This window comes from Acanthaster planci, linkage group LG19, assembly GCF_054643075.1.
Source record: "Acanthaster planci isolate LZ-2023a linkage group LG19, COTS_SCS, whole genome shotgun sequence".
Taxonomy (NCBI): Eukaryota; Metazoa; Echinodermata; class Asteroidea; order Valvatida; family Acanthasteridae; genus Acanthaster; species Acanthaster planci.
The window spans coordinates 10,619,382-10,640,037 of NC_141795.1; the positions used below are offsets into that span (position 1 = coordinate 10,619,382).

At 40.2% G+C, this 20,656-nt stretch overlaps 1 protein-coding gene and 1 long non-coding RNA gene across 5 annotated transcripts in view; one reads left to right on the forward strand and one right to left on the reverse strand.

The window, feature by feature from the left end:
• Positions 1 to 623: 623 nt before the first annotated feature.
• LOC110982046 (cGMP-dependent protein kinase 1-like) overlaps positions 624 to 20,656 on the reverse strand; it is a 102,143-nt gene continuing 82,110 nt past the window's right edge. For 3 of the 4 annotated variants that reach the window (XM_022240183.2, XM_087149099.1, XM_022240182.2), the window contains 6 exons: positions 20,554 to 20,643; positions 19,796 to 19,937; positions 19,440 to 19,603; positions 17,874 to 18,059; positions 16,638 to 16,704; positions 624 to 5,714 (listed from right to left, as the gene is read on the reverse strand). In XM_022240183.2, coding sequence (XP_022095875.1) covers positions 5,619 to 5,714; positions 16,638 to 16,704; positions 17,874 to 18,059; positions 19,440 to 19,603; positions 19,796 to 19,937; positions 20,554 to 20,643 — 745 coding nt within the window. In that variant the 3' untranslated portion in view covers positions 624 to 5,618. Of the gene's footprint in view, positions 5,715 to 14,317; positions 15,056 to 16,637; positions 16,705 to 17,873; positions 18,060 to 19,439; positions 19,604 to 19,795; positions 19,938 to 20,553; positions 20,644 to 20,656 lie in introns of those variants that run through there. The other variant, XM_087149100.1, reaches the window with a different exon arrangement.
• LOC110982051 (uncharacterized) lies at positions 8,860 to 14,186 on the forward strand. The gene is made up of 4 exons (XR_002598534.2): positions 8,860 to 11,156; positions 11,468 to 11,583; positions 12,020 to 12,194; positions 12,451 to 14,186. It is a non-coding gene; the product is annotated as an uncharacterized LOC110982051 (long non-coding RNA).

The following is a 20,656-nucleotide window of genomic DNA, read 5'->3' on the forward strand; positions in this document are numbered from 1 at the left end:
TGTACAGTCCTACATGCGATACAGGACGTGTTTGATCGGAAAGACATCTATTTCGACACCTCGTGTGGCGTGACTTTTTTGCTCTGCTCAAACACAGAAAGTTGTAACACTAATGTATCATTATGGTCTGTACAATAACTGGTGATTAACAATGGGAATTAATCACGGGTTTAACAACTAGGAGTAATTATGGACATAGGTTTATAAAACAGGAAATTGTTGCTCACCATCTGTAGCCAGCCCCACGCTCTTCGTTTCCCGCGGTTGCTTAATCCGGCAGTTCGCGCCAGGCTCGCCTGGTGGCGCCCTTAACTGCTATATAAATCGGAACACTTACAATCTGCAGAATTTTAAGGTGCAGTTTTGAGTTCAGTGCACCAGATCATGAGGCCATAGTACTCAACATTTTGAAAGTAGTCTGTGGTTGATACATATACATGCACATTTGTGAATGGTTCAATGCCTATTTCCATACCAGCCTTTGAAAGTTAAACTAATGCAGGCAACAGATATTTGTGTAAAGCACTGCTTGATCATCGCATTATATCATACACGCACATTTTCTACAACATATCAGACATTAAGTTGATTAACTTTTAAAAGGACACAGCTTTCTACACATCTTTCAATCCCATTTTTTTCTTTTTATTTTCATATCCCAAAACATGGAGTTAGTTTTAAACCACCAAAACCATTTCATTAAACTTTACATTTGATTTTTTTTACAAACATCTGTGGTCTAAGCCCGTGCCTTAACTAGAAGAACCAGATACATGTAGGAACACACAGGTAAACCTCAAACCACAAGATAAATGAACTGAATCAAAAACATTATTACTGATTTCCCTGATTCACACATTATGCCTTACCACAATTTTGATAGAGTATTACACTACATTTAGTATTAGACTTTAACGATGCTTTCCACACAGCATAGCTTTCCAAAAAGCTGCCAGTGTTAAAAATGCCCTTTGTTGTGCAGTCCTTTCTACTCACAATGATACGACTTTAAAACAGAGACATTAAGTTTTATCTGGGATCACAACGAAATCAGATCAGCTCTACGGTAAAAATGTTGACGGAAATTTTCTTATAACTCATACGACCAAAACACTTGTGAAATCTGTGATAAAAGAACAAAAATACAAAAATATATAGGTATATCTATGTATGTTAAAAATACCACTGTTTAGTTACTACATTTGTAACTCTTTACAAAAGTTTGATAAACATCAAAAAGGTTTACTCAAACGTTGTTTTCTTATATTTTCTTTGACATCTCATTGTCAGGCACCTCAGTTTTCCAACATTTAGTAGTGATAATAAGCCATAAAATTAAGCATGCACAAAGCCAAGCGTCCAATTACAACTCGCTTGGGAAACTGGAACACCTCAGTTTCAACCTCATCTAGATTGCCGTAGATATTGTAAAACATACTTTACTTAAAACTTAGAGGTTCAATGGGTCCATAAACCCACTAGGCCATGAAACGCACCCGATTTTTCTGTCATCATCTTGCGGCACCCACTTCGGAACTAGATGAAAATTCACATGTGCGTAGTTTGAACTGTGGAAAAATTCACTTATTGATGTTGTCATTGTGACAAAAGGGGAGAAATCTGGCGTTAAATTTGTCGAATTTTGTTCACAACTCAATGCATTTCCCCACTGGGGGAGGGCAACAGGTACATAACATACCGAATATGCACTGAACAAATCGTCAGAAATGTAATCAAATCACAAGTAGACAATTTGATGTAATCTGTTAAAGACTTTTTCGGTTAGCTAAAACAGCTTTGTTCAGAATTTAGTGTTTTGACTTTTTCGTATTTCCCAATTTTAATTTTGTACCCAAAACCTCCGTACATAAGACTTTCCAACACAAAAGGGCACATATTAAAGTCTGGTTCCCAGACTCATCATGCTCCCTCTTTTCCTAAATTTCTATCCGCCACTCAAACCAGACTAGAGATCCGAAGAGCAATAGCATTGTTGTTTATATGCACATGCTGTTGTGGCTGTGCATTGATTGCCAAAATGGAGCGTGTCAGAGGAAGAAAAATCCGAATTAGTGTTCCTGAATGTGAAAAGAAATGTTAAAATCCTGTAAATGTCCGAGAAGTGGTGGAAAGTTTCAGATTCTGACAGTAATGAGCGCTGACAAGTGTAGTCAGTATCTAAATCAGTGTCGGGAGATTTGGTTTTCACTGAAAATGCAGGTTTACTCAACACCACGAAATCCATAGGAAAAGTGTGAGCAAGAGGTACAACTAGGGAATGCAGATGTCACAGAGAGCAAGGAAAAGGTATGTATGGATGTCTGGATGTCTTTCAAAGCTCAACTCCAGAATGATTTTGCTGTAAAATTTAACAATTTAGCCTACCACGCCTACCAATATGCCAAGTACCATCCCAACTCGTTACTGTCACGTAAGTTATTCTTATCGGATTTGCCTCTGACATGTTGTTGTCCCACCATATCCACTCATGTGCGTCAATATTGCCAATATACTGTGTACATTTTCTTCCATGTTTTAACAAATCTTGCCCAGATTTAATTTGAATTTCCTGTGTTTATCTTTTTGTTTTTTGTCAAATTTCTGCCCAGATCATCCGATGAATGACCTTCATCTGATACCATCCCATCCTGATCCAGTCATGTCTTGCTTCCACTCCGTATCATGTTTGGCAAGAAAGAATGCTGAATATGGAAAGGCAAGAAAAAGTCAAGGACAGGATCCGTTCATGTGCACTGAGTTAAGTGATCGAGGTTTATTGCGTATATATATGTAGTTCATAATCTAACCCATCGTCGATATTATGTAAAAAAGGGGGAATCATAATGCAGAATTCTTTCCAAAGTGTGCAGATTTAGACAAATTGAGATTTACTACCCTCATGATATTTGAACTTAAAAAAGTCAACGGCTTATAATAGACAAAGGAAAACGTGGTTTCGAATTCACATGTTTATTTCATTTATATAATTTCATGTTTTGATCCCGGCAGGATCTTTCTCAAGGGCAAAAGTTATACATGTACACGCACTCTGTAAGTGACAAAATGTGCAGCATGACCCCCCAGAGCACGGCTGGCTAGAAGGCAGCCAGTAGGCACAATCATGGCCAAGTGTAAGGTCCCAAAATGACACAGGTTTCAGATCGGGAGTTGGCTCTGAAACTGGTGCGGCGACTTGATTTTTTCATTTATTTTTTCTTGAACATGGTGCTCAGGTGCTGAGCATGTATGCCTTAGAAAGAGCCACATGTTTGCTTTGAGGTTGATCTTGCTAGGCCTATATAATCGTAAATTCACGCCGGCCTTTTATATTTGGCCCTGTGTCGATTCGCTGTAGTCTGGTTCCGAGACAAGAAGATCTCCGACGACACATACTAAAATCGAAGGGGAACAGTCAGACCCATCAGGTTTGGTAACCAGAATTACATCTTTACCACACTGTAGTTAGGCAGGCAAAGTACGCTATGGTGCCTGAAAAATGTGCAACTTTACATGCAGAAAACGGCAGATTTTAAAGTCAGAATTCATCATTTTGTAACCTTCTGTTGGAATAACAACATTCACCACTTGATTACACTTGCTTCAAACTATACGTTAGTTTCTTTTTATGTAGTTCTGAGTCGGGTGCCATGAAGACCATTGTAACACAGGCTTTTCTTTAGGTATATTCAGGCAGCGCATTTTTGGCCCACCAGTGAGATTTGTGTGTAGGGCAGTAGTTATTGCTACACCGACATTGTTTCAGTCGGATATCTGGTTACATGTACATATAATTACTGTATGATGTGATAGGACTCAGATAACAAAGATTTGGGGACCATACTTACGCATGTATTGTTGGCGGGCAATCTCACGTTGGAGAAAGCTACTGAAGTTACAAAGTTTGAAGATTTATTGGATGAATAGATATTGGAAAACCCTGTTTTGACGCATTTCTGCCAGTTCTGCAAGTACATTGTGTTTGTAAGCCTGTGCTCAGCAAAGTCGTAAGTTTTGGCTGCATAGATGTACATTTCGGTTTTCTATCTATTGCAAACTACACGTACTTAGGTTGATACATGTATGTCCTCCAATAGTACTATGTAACTACGTGTTTTTAATGTACATGTACATATATTGTGATTTATCTTATTAGAGCCTGATCAATTACCACCTTTTCATGTGACGTGTAATTTCCCGACCACATGATACCACATGTTTTGCTTTGATTCGGTTAATTCCAGATTAAACCTAGTTACATTCCACAAGGTGACAGTGTGGGAAGTGTCAGTGACCCAGCCTCAGTGAAAGTGTAGGTTGATCCTGGGAGACGGGACAGCAGAAAGCGTTACAACATTTTCTGAACAGAATTTTGGGGTGCATTTCATAGCCTATAAAAATGTCACGTAACATTGTCTTCCCAATGACAAGTTTATACAGAATCCTTGTACGGTTTGTGGTAATTTGTCATTGGAATTTTAGGAGTCACTGCCTTTTAGGCAACCTGGATTGATCGTCAGAAAACCCTGACTAGACGGCGTTCAGATTTATTGAATCGAGTTCTAGTCTAAAACTTGTCATCCTTATTCTTTTTATAAATCACCATTTACATGTCGAAGCCATACAATAAAACAGGCTTCGCCTGTCACACCATTCATTTTTGCATTAAAGCACCATTTTTTTCTCAGAATGTGCTCAACAGAATCCAACCAAACAGTTTTAAAATATAACAAACCCATACAAGACTTTTTGTCTTGTAGTGTCCAATTCTAAGCACGTGAGCAAAGTGTAATATATAATATTACCAAATGGTCATTAGTGAATCAATGTTTCAAAATTCACATACCACTTAAAGGCTTTGTAAATTCAAAAATATGGAAGAACAAATGATTCGGGGTTCTTTTTTCATACATTTTATATGTTTTATAAGTTCCTTCCCTAGTCGTAAAGGTTCAGTTTTCCTTGCAATTAAATACCTCGAGAGCCCTTTTCTGAAATATGTTGAATGGGCCTACAAGTGTCAATACTCCACAGATTTGCAAAATAAGTAGTTTGTAATATAGCGAGATGCCTGTGAACAAGTTCGCACATGCAGTGTTTTTGTCTGGGGGACAGCATGCAACCCCACAGCAGAAGTCTAACAATGGGCCCCCTCAGGTATCCCTCAGAAATTTCACCCCAGTTACACTACTGGTCAGAAGTAAAAACCACTCCACTCTTCTTAAACAGCCATATACTAAGTTTCAGGAACTCTCATCGCACCTTACTTGACCACATACTTGTTTACTTGTACAGTGAACCATTTGACATTAGAACTGTTACGTTAAGGGCATCAACTTTTCAGCTTATGATTGAAAACTGTATTAGCCATTAGTTAATCTTACCATCTTCACATACCAAATGCTTACAAATGCAACTACAAAATTTTGCACGTAAGATTAAAAATACACAACATGATTTCCTGCTAAACCTTTCACAAACTTCAGGAACTTGGATGTGAAACTGGGCAAGTGATGAGAGACATCAGTCGCAAGTGCAAAGCAAAGCCTAGTTCCTGTAGTAGATGCCTTGCTGGTGTGTGCGAAACGTTAATGTTTCCTTGCCAAATTATGAGCCTTATCTTAAAAATTTTCATCCCAGCCAGACAGTTCATCAGGAGGAATCTCTAGATCCTTGCTGTAAGAGTCAAAATTACTTGCATCCTCTGGGCCACGAACCTGTCACAGAGAAAAAAATTATTGGTGTTCATTTTCTTTTTCCAACTACATGACTGTATTAACTATTCCCCACTCTACAAGAACTTGTACATGTATTTGTGCACTTGTTGTATGTGAGAGCAAAATATGATTTTTCTTTAAAATGTACTATTGGGGACACCAGTCATTTGCATGGAGTTTGGAATATGGTGCTGCTTTTTGGGGGGAGAGGGGGTTGCCCCAGGGAGTCTAAGCAAGGCACGGTTTCTCCTAAAGAGACTTTCAGAACCTCCAAAGCAATTTTGCCATCAATAAGAAACTCTGACAGAAAACAATTAATGCCTCCCCTTGTCTCCTCCCTCAAGGATACTGGTAACGATTAGATCAGAGCTAAAAAGTTATATTGCCTTTAACAAGTATGTCATATTGGTATCAACTGAAAATTGATGAATATACCTTATTTCAAAACATCCCCATTCCTGTCAAAAGGATTTTGAAATAATTAACTTTAGGAAAATGTCCTGACTTGGTTATGAATATTGCTGAGTTTTGAAATATTGTACACATATCAAGTGTACAATCCTAGTTTGGTTGATAAGGGGGAAAAGCAGGTCTGCTTCCCATTTCCCGACCAACCCTAACTATGTGGCAAAACCCTAAAATCATTAAAGTTAGGAAAACAATTTCTGTCATTTATGTTTTCACAAAACATCTCTGAACCTCCTTCTTTCTTGTCAAATCACTTGTTTCCCCACTTGCGACTTTTGAAAAGAAACTTCTTAGTTTTACAAGTTCCTTCACGTTTCGCTGTTGCGGTGGTGGAAACACATGCGCAATAATTCTCAATGGATTGAAGCAATGCTCCACTGCACTGGAGCACGATGGATACATGGCAACTAGTCTATGCATCCTGGTCAAAATAGCGTTGTTACAATGTGATGTTCATGCACGCAACTTTACAGCCGCATGCCGAAATAAACAATGTGGCAAGAAGATTTATTATTACTATTATTATTTATTCGGCCATTCAGAACAAATACTGGTAGGATAATATTCAACATACATAAAAATCAATGGACTAAACAAAAGGACATTCCAAATAGCAAGAACAATGCACTCCAAGCTGGCCAGGATTGACAAAAGTATACTTTAACACTCTGACCCGAAAGCTTATCAATCCAAACTTGAAGTTGAACACTTAGTTGAAGTTTAAAATAATATAAAAGGATATTGATAAACTATACAATTGCAATAAATAAATAAATAAATCAGAGTAGGCATGAGATAGTAAACCTCACTATTAAACCGCAATAAACGAATTGAATCCTGCAACTAATGTGCTGGAAAAAGAAACTAATGCATGCAAAATTACCTCCCCCCCACCACCACCATCACCGCCACATCTGAATAAAAAATGTATTGTACGCGAATGAAGCAGCAAATTACGTTTAAGAAAGTGTCAAAAACTGCCTTTATAACAAGGCTGTACCAATGGAGCAAGAACTACACCAGGTGGAAATAGAGAATACAAGTACGTCACATTTTACCATTCTTTAAACTGAGCCAAAAATGGGTATTGAATTGTCCAAAGAATCTATTAATAGAGAGTCCTTCACATGCATTGGTAGATTGCTCCAGATACTGGTTTCCGGTATCTGGATATATGCATTACCTTGGTTTTTGTTGGATTCAACTGCATGCCATTGAGTACACTCTATTGTTCAAGTTTACTTAAATTCGACTGAAGGGAGATTTCATCTTGCTGTGAGCATATTGGCTGGTACAGGAGGGTGTCATCAGCAAACAATAGAGGGATCCCAATACGACGGTTTTAGCGTCGATCTGCGCATTTCCGCGTTTGAAAACGAGGCTGTATGTGTTAGATTCAATTCTTAATACGATCAGACGATGGAAAGTAAGGAGTCAAGACACAAAATACATAAAGGTATGTTAAATTAAGACTGTCCAGGCTTCAACTTTTTGTGGAAGAGTCTTTTAGGATGACTTAACACGTAAAATCAAAAGAAAAAATAACGGCAATTTACCGCGAACTAACTTATCTGCAATGGCCATGCATCTTGGGCAGTGGGCGTGGTTTAAACTGAAGTGGTGCCACACTTACAAACTGGATACTGCATGTACTGTGTCGACTCCGCGGGAGCACGTGACGAAGTTCAATGCAGAGAGCCTCGGTTTCGATGCAGATATGCGCAGACAGCACTAATGTGAAATCCCTCTATACACAGTTGGTAGACAGATTGTATGAATGCCATTTATGGATAAATTGAACTAGAGGGGGCCAACAACACTTGCTTGAGGAAGTAACAGGTGCCCAGTCAGAGAAGCATCCCCGGTAGGCGACACGTTGCGTCAAGAAGGATTTTATCTAGGCGTGCCCAGTCAGAGAAGCATCCCCGGTAGGCGACACGTTGCATCAAGAAGGATTCTATCTAGGCCCATGTTATTCGCCAAATGATGAAAGTGTTGGCAATTTTAGCGAGTATAGGATGTGGTGCGGCATGGCATCAAATGCTTTACTGAAATCCAGGAAAATCTTATCAATTCAAGGAAGTCGTGGAGTATCCAAAACATCCGCCCATTGCAGATCGTGTTTGTGCCACATGATTTTCCAGCACTGAATCCATGTTGATGTGGGTTATTGAGGCACAACGATGTTATGTGGTTGTTGATGTTTTCGGCAACAGCGCGTTCCAGCACTTCGCAAAGAACTGACTTAATGCCACTGTGCAGTAATTCTTGATGTCGGTACGACTGCCAGATTTATATTCTGGAGTTATCTGCGAATGTTTCCAATCTGAAAAGACAATGCCACTAGATAATGAAGAGTTCATTAATCGCAAGAGTGGTAAAGCAATTAATGATGCAGCCACTTTCAACACTTTTGGTGGTATAGCATCATGACTTTGGGCTTTGTGAGGATTCAAGTTCGAGAGTGATTTCACCAGCCACTCAAGTTTTACGACAGTTGGGGGATTTCCGGTATTGAGAGATCACAAGTTGGTGGTGTCTCTGGAACAGTTTCAGCTAAAATGTGAACAGAGGTGAAATATTCATGGAAAGCTTTGCAAATATCACTGGGCTCGTGAAGCTCTACCTCAGCTGTTTTGAATGCGGGTGGGCATTTGGATTTCCTTTGGTCTTTGACAAAGCTCCAAAAGCTAAGTTTGTTGTCTACTACTCACACAAGTAAATGGTGCGGGGCCCAACGGCTCCTCACACAAGTCAACAGGGCAGGGCCATCAGCGCGGCCTGGCCTGCATGTCAAAGGTGTACAACTACAAGGTACTGAAGTTATTGGGGCTGTACCACATCTGTTGGCCCGCACCTGTGCTGGGAGGCGGAGCCAGTAATCGTGCAACAAGTTGCCCCAGAAGCTAACTTTCCAGAGACAAAGGGGCGGAGACCAATGATGCTTCCAGATACTTTGACAGGAGCACTTCATTGTCTGACTACCTAATCCATTTTGAGAGCATCACGGCGATCAACCATTGGAGTGATGCCGAGAAAGTGATGTTCCTGGCATCTCATCAAAAGTGTACAGCCCAAGAAGCTCTGGCCGATATGACGCCGAGGGTACGAAAAGACTATTCTTCTATCCTTGAGAACTTCGAGCAGCAATTTGGGGTGGCAGCACAGGTCCCCCTATATCAGGCTCAACTGTCTATACGTACCAGAGGCCGCGATGAGCCCTTAAGTAGTCTGGGGCAATCCATCCGACGTCCAGTCTCCAAGAGCTATCCAAAACTAATGGCTCAGGCTCGCGAGGATTTGGTGGTGGACACATTTTTGTCAATGAGAGTGACCACGCTGACCAAAGCTATCACCGTTGCAACTGAGATCGAGGCATTCCTCGAGTCTGAGGCGCATAAACAGAAGGGAAAAACCAGGGACATCAGGACATTGGCCCAGCCCGCTCCAGTTCCAGACGAAAGACCCGGGCCACCCGCTGGGGATGGAATTGTATTAGGTCCCCGGACAAGGGTGGAATGCTTTGGCTGTCATGAGCTAGGCCAAATCCAGCAAAACTGTCCCTATCAGAGGTGGGGACCGACTTCTGACCGTAAAGGGAACAGAGAGAAGCGGCCACTTAACGTCGCCCCCAGCTGGGGAGCCTGCCGCTCTTCCAAAACGAGCTCCAGTAGGAACAGATAGAGGGACCTAGGTGACGGTAAAGTGGCCGGGAGGTGGGACTTCCACTGGATCTGGTGGTGGGCAGTCAGAGGAGCCAGCAGAAGTGGCTGTACACGACTACGTCGATGGGCTGCGGGCAAGAATCGAGGGCGCCCATAAGTTCGCCCGTCGCCACCTACAGAAGAGTCAAATGTATCAGAAGCGGCAGTACGACTGCAAGGCAGCAGGGGCCGGGTATGAGCCCAGGCAGCCGGTATGGTTGTACATCCCTGGATGTACATCCCTGCCCAAAAGGTAGGCCGCTCGCCCAAGCTCCAATGCTGGTGGAAAGGTCCCTTCAAGGTAACGAAGAAGATCGATGATGTCACATATAAGGTACAGAAGTCCCCTCAGTCCCAAGCCAAAGTGGTCCACTACAACAGACTGAAACCGTACTTTGGTGACGTGGAAGCGGGATGGTGGGAGCAAGTGGCGCGGCAGTCTCAGCCAGAAAAGGACCACGACGCTGACGGACGCCGACTGTGGTGGACGCGAGTTACCCTGGGCGGCTTCTGACGACCTACTAGGGGCAACAGTATGGGCCTCGCTGATTCTGGGAGGAACTGCTCCGACGCACAGAGGTGCAGAGGCAGCCACCACCTCATCATTAAGCCCAAACCACGTCACGGGACCCCGGAGTTCTCCCAGACTAGTCGCTGATGCTGGCCGCCTTGTTTGGGATACTGAGTTCAAGTTACTCAGACCAGAATTGACAATGATTATGTGCATGTACGTCCTAACTGTTCAGCACAATTGGGAGATCTACTTGACGATATTCATTGTGCTCTTTCCTAAGTTCCTTATTTAATGATTTTAGTATGATGAATTTTTTTCAAAGGCAAATCAAATCAGAAAGGAGTACAATAAATTTTCAAAAGAATTACGATTGCGCTGAACAAAGACTAAACTCCCTAAAACGCTCACCGTGCATACTGTATTTCATATCTTTGCCCCCCACAAGACAAACCATGTCTTTACGAGTTCACGGTGAATGTCCAAGAATGTATGAAAATTGAATGTATACCTGCGGTTATTTACACATCGATGTAAGCTGATTATTTATACGGAATATCTTAATTTCCTTATGTACTTTTTGTCTATAGGTATCCTTCATGCTACCGTACAGCTGGAGTGAAAGCTAGAGATAAATCTGTTCCCCATGTTTCTTCCGAGCATTGGAACTCAACATAACTGCAGTACATGTAGATATCAGAAGCACGGGTACCCACGAAGAAAGCTGCTGTATTTATAGCCAAGCAAGGAAATTTACAGGTAATGGTGAAAAAGCCTACTGTTGCATTGACATGCAGGTTGCCAGTTCTAATTGACGCAGTAATGAAGCAAACATATCCATATACCGTCATCATAAATGGTTCCCTCATCTTGCCCTGTCCTCTACTTTTAATATTCAGGTCCCCACGTACTGCCCATTTGGTGAGGACTAAAGTTTTGCTACATGTATGCCACTACATGTCTATACATGTACACGCGTATGCTGTATATGTGTCCAAGTTCAGTTTTCCATGCATCAACACATGAACTTGTGCACCTGCAATGAATGTTTTCCTTTTGCGATTATACAGATATTAATCAGCACACGAGAGCAATATCCGTTCATGTTGGATGTCCCTGGTTTCGTTGATGGAAATGCAGTCGAAGCAGGACTGATCCACAGAGCAGTGAGAAGAGCTTCATCAAAGTACTTGTAACAAAATTATCTGAATAAAACTGCAATTGAAAGCAAGTCGATTTACTTGTAGGAGATTTACTTGTATGTGTACATGTAACTGTTATATACATTGAAAGACAAATGCAAAATTTTTTTGGAAAAAGAGTGCAAAGTTTTCAGCATTCATAACATTCCAATATTTCCAATGGATCCCCGTGCCTGGAAATATTCAGGACAAAAAGAAGTCGGTGGTTTTTATATGATACACTTTAAAAATGCGCTAATAAACAATGGCAGTTTTTCCTTCATATTTTCAAAACGTTTCCTTCATATTTTCAAAACAATGTGCAAATTCATTTTTTTCCAAATAAAAAAAACACATTATTACTAGTTTACAGTGTTTAATTAACTGTTTATGTAATCTGATTATCTCAAATATTTCAATTCTTTTGCTTTGTGTGTATAGGTATCATTCATGCTGCTGCTGAAGTAAAAGGAGATAAATCTGTTCACCGTGATGTCAGTTTCAAGGACTCGAATGAAATGTAACTGCGGTTTCATGTACATATCAGAGGAACGGCTACTCAACATGAAGGAAGCTGTTGGACAATCAAGCAGGGAAAATAACACGTTAAGTAGTGGTAAGAAGGCCTGCTGTTTGCCACACAAGAGATGGCCGGTTCTGATTAATGCAGTTATGAACAATGATGGGAGGGGTACCCATGCATGTATTAAGTTAATGCAAATCGCTTACTGCTTACCGTCCATATATCTGGTCTGCCTCTGTACCGTAAAATTCCTACTCGTATATCAAAAGTGCTGAAAGTTCTGGCTCCTTTTCTCCATGTATCAACAAATAAACCAATGCACAATGAATTAATATTTTCCTTTTTTTAGATGACACAGAAGAATCTTCACCAGCACATACATGCAGGAAGTCTTCAGACATGTTGGTGTCCCAGGTGTCGTCGATTGAAATTCATTTCGTACCAAGACATTTCTACAGAAGGACTTCATCAAATTCTCAAGATTATCTAAAAAAAACTGCAACCAACAGGACATGAGATATAAATGTATATGTGTACATGTCCCGACTTTTTTTCAAGATTACGGGAGAAATTGTGAATACGAGTTCCGGAAGCATTATGCAAAGTTTTAAGCATTCACAAGATCCTGATACTTTCAATGTGTTCCCATGTTTTCTTAAGTACATGTATGTCTGGAAATCTTCATGACAAAAGAATTTAATTAGTTTTATGTAATACACAAGAGTAAAATGTCCTAAAGTACAAATGCATTTTTCCCTTAATATTTCAGAAATAGCGGTAGTAAGGACACTTGAGCATTCAACTTTGGTAACCCTTCAACCTCTGGACAACTTTCAATTTTTAAAATTTTGAATACATTTCAATACACTTAAATTCCACATTCAGAGTTTGTGCTGCTGCGCACTCGCAGATGATACAGTTGTTAAAAAGTAGTCATTTGTCCATTTCAACAGGCAATAAGGAATTATACTTTGAAAGAATTATGTAAAATTAATGTTAGCAGTACTTTTCTTCCTATCTTTGGAGCCGACGTTTCTTACTTTGTGTGTGCCTATAGCCCTTACAGTCCACAATCCTCTTGAGTTTCATAAGATTTTACATTCACCCTAGACGGACAGGGTTGATCAAATGCATTCACCGTACTGCAGCAGATCCTCGTTTGGGCAATCAAATACTTTCCAATAAAACTGAACTGTGCCCTCACTCGATGAAATTCAACATTTTGTGGTACCTGATTGATAATTTCCGTACGTTCGACAGGGATGAAGCAACAATACAAATACCGGTGGTCAATTAATTATTCGAGCTTAAGGTATATGGAGTAAATTGCATTTGCATATTTGAAAAAACTATTCAAAAAATTAGGGGTGTGCATTTTCGGGTATTTATGAAACCGGGTACCCTTTTTTGTTAACATCGGGTACCCCGAAAAGAGATCACTTAATAACAACTGGCATTGCGCGCGACCCCGTTGGACCATGTGCCCGAAACACGGCTCCTTTTCGTTCATAGGAAGCAAGCACCACATCAATGGGGTTAACCTCTCCTACCTTTTGTCAAACGAATTTGTTACCTTTAGTTAGCAAATTGTCTTTTTCTGGGTAAAGGAAACAGAAAAACAAAATTTTCACGAGGAACATCAGAACAGACAAGAGCTACAAACCACCAACGCACCAGCAACTGCTCACAGGAAATGTCCCTGAAATGCGGAACGCGCTACACAAATAGTGAGCGTTGGTCGTGTCACGTGCGGACTAGATCAGTGCTACGTACGTCACGGGTTAAAAGGCTTTCGTGTACCAAAATTACATCCGTAACTCAAACAATGTCCACACCATTATATCCACATATTTTGAAGTTTCTGATTCGTACAACTGCCACCAAAATGCTTCAAATGGCATTGAAAGTATTATACAGGGTAAGGAGTCATCATTGCCAATGCATTTCTTTTTTCACAGGGACCAGTTGTATGAACGTTGCATAAACCAACGTTACCTGAAACTGCAATCCTGACTTTCAAGCTACTGAAGCTAACCTGATTGCAAACGCAGGCCCACTTGTAGTCCCCTTCAGGCAGTCTAATTCCTGGCACTGCATGCAGCGGCCATGTGACCGCAAAAGGAAAGGTCATGTGACCATACATAGGGAAGCCCAAGTGAAAAAATAGGACTATCTGCAGCACTTCACTTTGTAAACAAGACTAAGCGATACGAAAGTTTTGCCACACGAAGGTATCAAAATAAAGTGATTTATTTTCACAAATAATTGCTTTGGGATACATCCATTCCCTGAGGTTCGAGTTGTCAAGATTTTAATGTATAAGTAATTTGACAAGTGAAATTTGACTGGCCGAACCAGAACCACACTTTGCCCAAAAGAGATTGATTCCAAATCCATTTCTCAAGACAAAATCCTTTGGTCTCTTCGTTCACAGTTTTGGTGCAGTCATTTTCCTGGTTCCGGATCACGAAAACTATTCGGTAAGATTGCAGCTACAAAAAAACCCCGAATTCAGGTGAAATATGGTCAGAAGCCAACTTTGCGTTTTGGAAATACCTCCATTTTTGAAAATCTAAGCTTTTATAATTGAACTCACAGGATCGACGAAAGTGTCGGCACCTTCTATTGTTCTGGATTGATTTCCGATCAAGACAAAAACTTCTACATTAATAAAAAGTAACGATGCGAAAAATCCATTTTCAGCCAGAACCACTGTAAAAAGTTGCTTTTCTAATAAAGAGTCTCTTAATTCTCGAAATTACATTAAGAATAAGAATTCGAATGAATTAAAAAGTAGAAATTGCGTGAAGTTTGACTCAACTTTTCAACTGGACAGACAGCTTACATGTATCAACGGTAGTCTCCCCCGCGCTGCACAGCTGACGAATGCATCACGTCACATGCTTTTATGATGTGCCTGTGTACTTGAGTTCGCAACTAATTGCGTGGTAACGCTGCGATCCGAAAGTAGGCGAAAAAGCTTTCAGTTTTCAGTCAATTGACAAAGGACGGGAACTCTAAAAGTCATTTTGATTAAGCAGACATTAGATGCAAAAGTTTATATGACTATTCAATATAAAAAAAATATTTGAAATCACACGTACAGAGTGACTATCGCCCATGAATTTTTGTGTTTTTTTTTGCTCTTGTGAACTAAGAAAAATCTGGAACGAAGAAAATGACTGCAGTACAACGGGCGGTGTGGATAACATACAAAAGTAACTGTTGATCTCCGAACTGAAGGTTAATGTATGACTGTGGGACCGGGTTTTCAGCAGCATTGTGATTTTTTCGGCAAGTCTGCCCTTCAATATTAAATTTCACTGGCATTTTATAAATGGATTTTTGGTCCTTATGTATTTACTTTTTTACGGGTACCTGGCCCGAAAAAAAATGGAACCGAGTTTTGATATCCACGTGCGGGTACCCATGTACTCGGCACAGGCCTACTATTCATTATATTAATTGCCCATTATTCTTTTTAGTCAGCAAGGGAAACATTGTGTTTGTATATATCTGCGATCCCAATCAAGGTCATCTTATTCCAATGATATTGAACAGATGATGAATTTCTGTCCTACGTACAAACTGAACTGAAAGTCTAATATAAAGTTTCTGGAGTCTGTTGTCAGTTAAATTTGTATGGGTATTATCAAAAGTGTTTCCGGTTGGGTGAAAATTTGGGAGAGAGCATATGCAAACATGTTCTGGTAGATATTGGCGGAAAGATTCCTGGCGCTGAAAGGAATCAGCATGTAGTGTAATGGCTGTAGCAATGGGGTAGTGGACCCACAGGACCGAATTTGAATCTGGCCTGCTGCGTGCCAGCAAAACCACTGTATCCTCTGAACTGCCTGTCCGATTGGATTAAAACCATCAAATGGCGTATTGATCAAATCAACAGCTATCAAAATACTAGGAATTAAATTGTACTTTAGACCTTGAAACACTGATCGAAAATTAGGGCTGTTACGATTCATCGATGCTGTATCGATAATCGCGATTCTTAAATGCCAGGATACGTCATCGCGATACAAAAATGTGAATCGCAATATTTGGGGGAAGGGGGAATTATGATAAAATATGCAGTAAGTTGAAAAAAGTTGGACCTAATAGAAATTTAGAATATACAGCTTTATATTTTAAATATCACCTATATTAATTATTTCTTGCAAAAAATAATTTGGATGAGTTTAACAGACAACCTGCTGCACATGTACAGCATCAAGTCATCAAGTGATATAATGTAGATATTTCTGTAATTTTGAGGCAAAAAGGAGTGGAAAAGCCCTCTGCATGTTGCAAACAGGCAAGAAGCTCTCGTTTTAGATATTTTTACACTAATCAAGGCAGGTTTCTATCACTCTTAGTGGCAATACTTGTACACCAGCCAAGGTTTGCATGTAATTGAATAGCCCATTCAATCAACACAATAAAGGGCCAAACAATTTTCCGACCTACTGTCCTATTTTTGAGAAGCAGAATTATTTTCTGGGGCCCTATCAAGTAGATTTACACCTGCTGTGTAATGCATACCTGAGGGATTATGGGAGGATCAACTTTCTGCCTCTTCAGGCCTTCCCAGTCAAATCCTTGAAACCACCTGCCATGAGATAATGAATTGAGGTGTCAATCAGACATATATAAAGCACTTGTTATTGTCCAGGCTCTCAACGGGCATGTGTTTGAGTTTAACAGTTGATGCTGTTATGGGGTTGCGCATATACACTAGGGGCGCATGTGCTGTACACACTGTACTCATACTGTATACAGAAATAATGTGAACTGTTAGATCTTGGATCTCGCATGTGCGATGCATCCTCCTACATACATGTACCCCATGTAAAATTTTAACTGTTCCCTTACAACACTGTCCCATGCAGATCCCATTGGCTGCCCATGGGCTGCCCATGGGACCCCATGTGTACGCTATGGGACTGTAAAAAAATAATGTTGGTTGAAGTGATCACCATGGGACATTTTGTGGATACCATGGGAACACCATGAGGCTTTTATGATCAGCATGGGAACACCATGGGGTTTTTATAATCAGCATGGGAACACCATAGGGTTTTTATGATCAGCATGGGAACACCATGGGGTTTTTATAATCAGCATGGGAACACCATAGGGTTTTTATGATCAGCATGGGAACACCATGGGGCTTTTATGATCATCATTGGAACACCATGGGTTTTTTTATAATCAGCATGGGAACACCATGGGGTTTTTATAATCAGCATGGGAACACCATGGGGTTTTTATGATGAGCATGGGAACACCATGGGGCTTTTATGATCAGCATGGGAACACCATAGGGTTTTTATACTCGACATGGGACTATAATGTGATTTGTATGCGGACACCATGGAAACACCACACAAACACTATTCAAATTTTGAACACTGGGATTTCCACTGATATGGCATCTACACAGGTACACTTAGAGGCTTTGTTGTATTGTAAAGCACATTAGCTGCTGCCATTAAAATTCATTGGCATGAATTATAGTACATGCAAAATCCCATGGGTAAAAATCCCATGCTACATGGTGGCCAATTCACCATGTAATCCCATTTTCCCATGGGATACCCTCATGGGATATTTTTGAAAGGGTTGGTCCTCTGTAAACATTTGACAGTAATAATTCCACTGGAAAAATGGTACTATAAAAATCCACGCATGTTGTGAGAGTTCATGAATACAAACCTTCACAGCACATCAGTTCAAAATCTGAGATAATAGAGGTGTTGCCAAGGTTATGCCTCTTACTTGTGCTTCTTGATATCCAAGATGCCATTTTTCTGGTAGCCAATCCTCTCAGCTGGATTGTCACGGCAAAGTTTCTTGATCAGAGTAGCTGCATGGCGGGGGATCTTCCTTGGAAACTCCACTATGTCAATGCCTTTAAGAATGATGTTGTATGTCTTCATGGGGTCAGCAGAAGTGAAAGGTGGGCTGAAACAGAACACCATATCCACATGGAAATCAATTTATTATAACGACAAGCAGAATTCATGCATATAGTTAAAACGATGGGCAATACGGGAGGATAAATGTACTTCCCTCTCGCCATCCCCCCTCCAAAACACAAGAAAACTGAACAAAGACAAGCTGTCCATTGAATATCTCCCTGATTTGTTCATGGCTGATAACTTCAGGTACATGTACACGTGTGCTACTGGTCATTGCTTGTCCCTCCCTCATGAAATCATGGCATACCCATGCTCAAAGTAATGATGTGTGAATGGCTGAATGAATCCTAGCCTGTTTTCAGTCCAAGCAGTGGCTTAGGCCAATTTTTGCCATCTTAGTCACCCCCCCCCCGGAAAAAGGAAGTAATAGGATATTGATTGAAGCAATGTACAATATGAGGGAGTTGACATGGTTGTTATGGCAATCATATCCACACACATAACATACTAGCTGAATTCTACTCCTTTTTCTTAACTACAAGGTTTTTTCCCTAGTTGTTGGACAGAAAAGAAGCCACTCCTTCCTGAAAGTACAAATACATGTACAATGCAACTTCCCAAGTCTGACAAAGGATGCAGAGGATTCTTAATCCCTAAAAATTCCATGATATTGGTAGCAACAGTTTGCTAAGCCGGTCAGTCACCTCAATTGGCTTTGAAGCCGCTTGTAGGCAAACTCAGAAACTGACACATGTGCTCAGAGTAAGGATTGATCTAGAACCAAATTTTGGGAAAGGGGCCTCTACTTTCTGTTTTGTTTTGTTTTGTTTTCTCTTTTTTTACTTTTTATGTGACCTTCAATGGCCTTTCTGAAGTTTAAGACAACATTTAGAGCCAGACTTTTGACTCATTCAGGTTCTGGAAATAAGGGAAATGAAATAATCAGTCAAAGAAACAGACTCTGATTATTTCTTAATCTTTCTCCTTTCGGGGCATGGCCTATTATCTCTGAGGAATAACTTAAAAATAAGTTTCAAAAGAGTTAATCTGAAAGACAGGTTGAGGAAAGGTTTTCATCCTGGACAACTCCACTGGTGCCAAGCCATCCACTGTGGTTTTTTAGTCTAAGAAAACAATAAAAAAACAGTCCCTGTCAAGAGAAATTTGGCTTTGTGGAGGATACTTTAATAATTTGCTTCAAGGATTCACACCCAGAACATCAAATTTCCATGGCAAACTAGTCCCTGATAACAAGGAACTGTACTGTTTGTGGAGTTTGGTTATTTAAATGCAAGAAAAAATTTACTGGCCTCAAATTTCGATTTAAAAGTTCCACAGGAAATTGCCCACTGAACATTTCTGTGGTAATTGATATCATTGAAACTTTTCCAGTAGTAAAGTCTCACAAAGCCTTTCCACTCACTTGCCAGTGAGAAGTTCAAATATCAAGATGCCCAGTGACCAGTAGTCAGCAGCATAGTCATGTCCTTTATTCAGGATGATCTCTGGAGCAACATATTCTGGTGTGCCACAAAATGTCCACGTCTTACGACCAAAACCAATGTACTTGGCAAACCCAAAGTCTACCTGTTAATGGAATGAAAAATATTGTGTCTTTCTAAGAAAGTGTTAAATGCTGGTTCATGGGCAAGACATATGCAATCCAAGGGCTCCAGTGGATGAGGGACCGAGGAGATGGGAGAATGGACAAGCTCCAAGGTTTCAAAGCACTAATTACTTGATATCACCACAGGCACCCTAAGATGCAAGTTGCCTTACCAGCTTAACAATGCCATTTGAATCAAGGAGCAGATTTTCAGGCTTGAGATCACGATAAACAATCCCTTTACTGTGCAAGTAGGAGAAGGCTTCAACCACACAGGCAATGAAGAAACGTGCAGTGTGGTCATCAAACGACCCTCTGAAATAAAAAGTACACACCGAAGATACATAAACTGTAACTACATAACAATGGCAATAATGTTATCAATGATTTATTACACGACTCATGTTACAAATGCACCTGCCCATACTGAATTACAGACAAGCTTTTGCTTGCTGCTATGTTCCGCATCATAAAATTTGATTATCTTGTTTCAAAATATCAAATTTTATTCTACATTTATTAAAAATTGGGCTGCTGAGAGTTACACATTATGTCATGTGTAGATCAGAAGTATTAAACAGAAAAAATTCATTCAACCACATGACTTTTGCTCTCTAATAATTTGAAAAATTACAAATTAGACCAAGTTTTAATCAATTGGAAAAGAAACTTGCAAACCTTGGAATTTTACTGTTCAGATCCTAGCCATTATTAAAAATATTGAATCAGTGCTCATCAGTAACTACACATTTTTAGGTACAGGTTGCAAATGCACTCTTTTACAATCACTCTTTTACAATCAAAATACTGCACTTGAAAGCAGTAGTTATCCACCATTAGGCATCTGAACAGAGCCACCTTTGCCTAACCGTATATTCAAGAGGGAAGTCTTTGCCATCCAACCCCCTATTTATATCACCCTTTCTTGCACCTGTCTCTGAGAATGGTCCACAGTTCACCTCCTAGACACACTTCCATCAGCATGTACACATACTTGCTGTCCTTGAATGTCTTGTATAATCTGGAATGAAGCA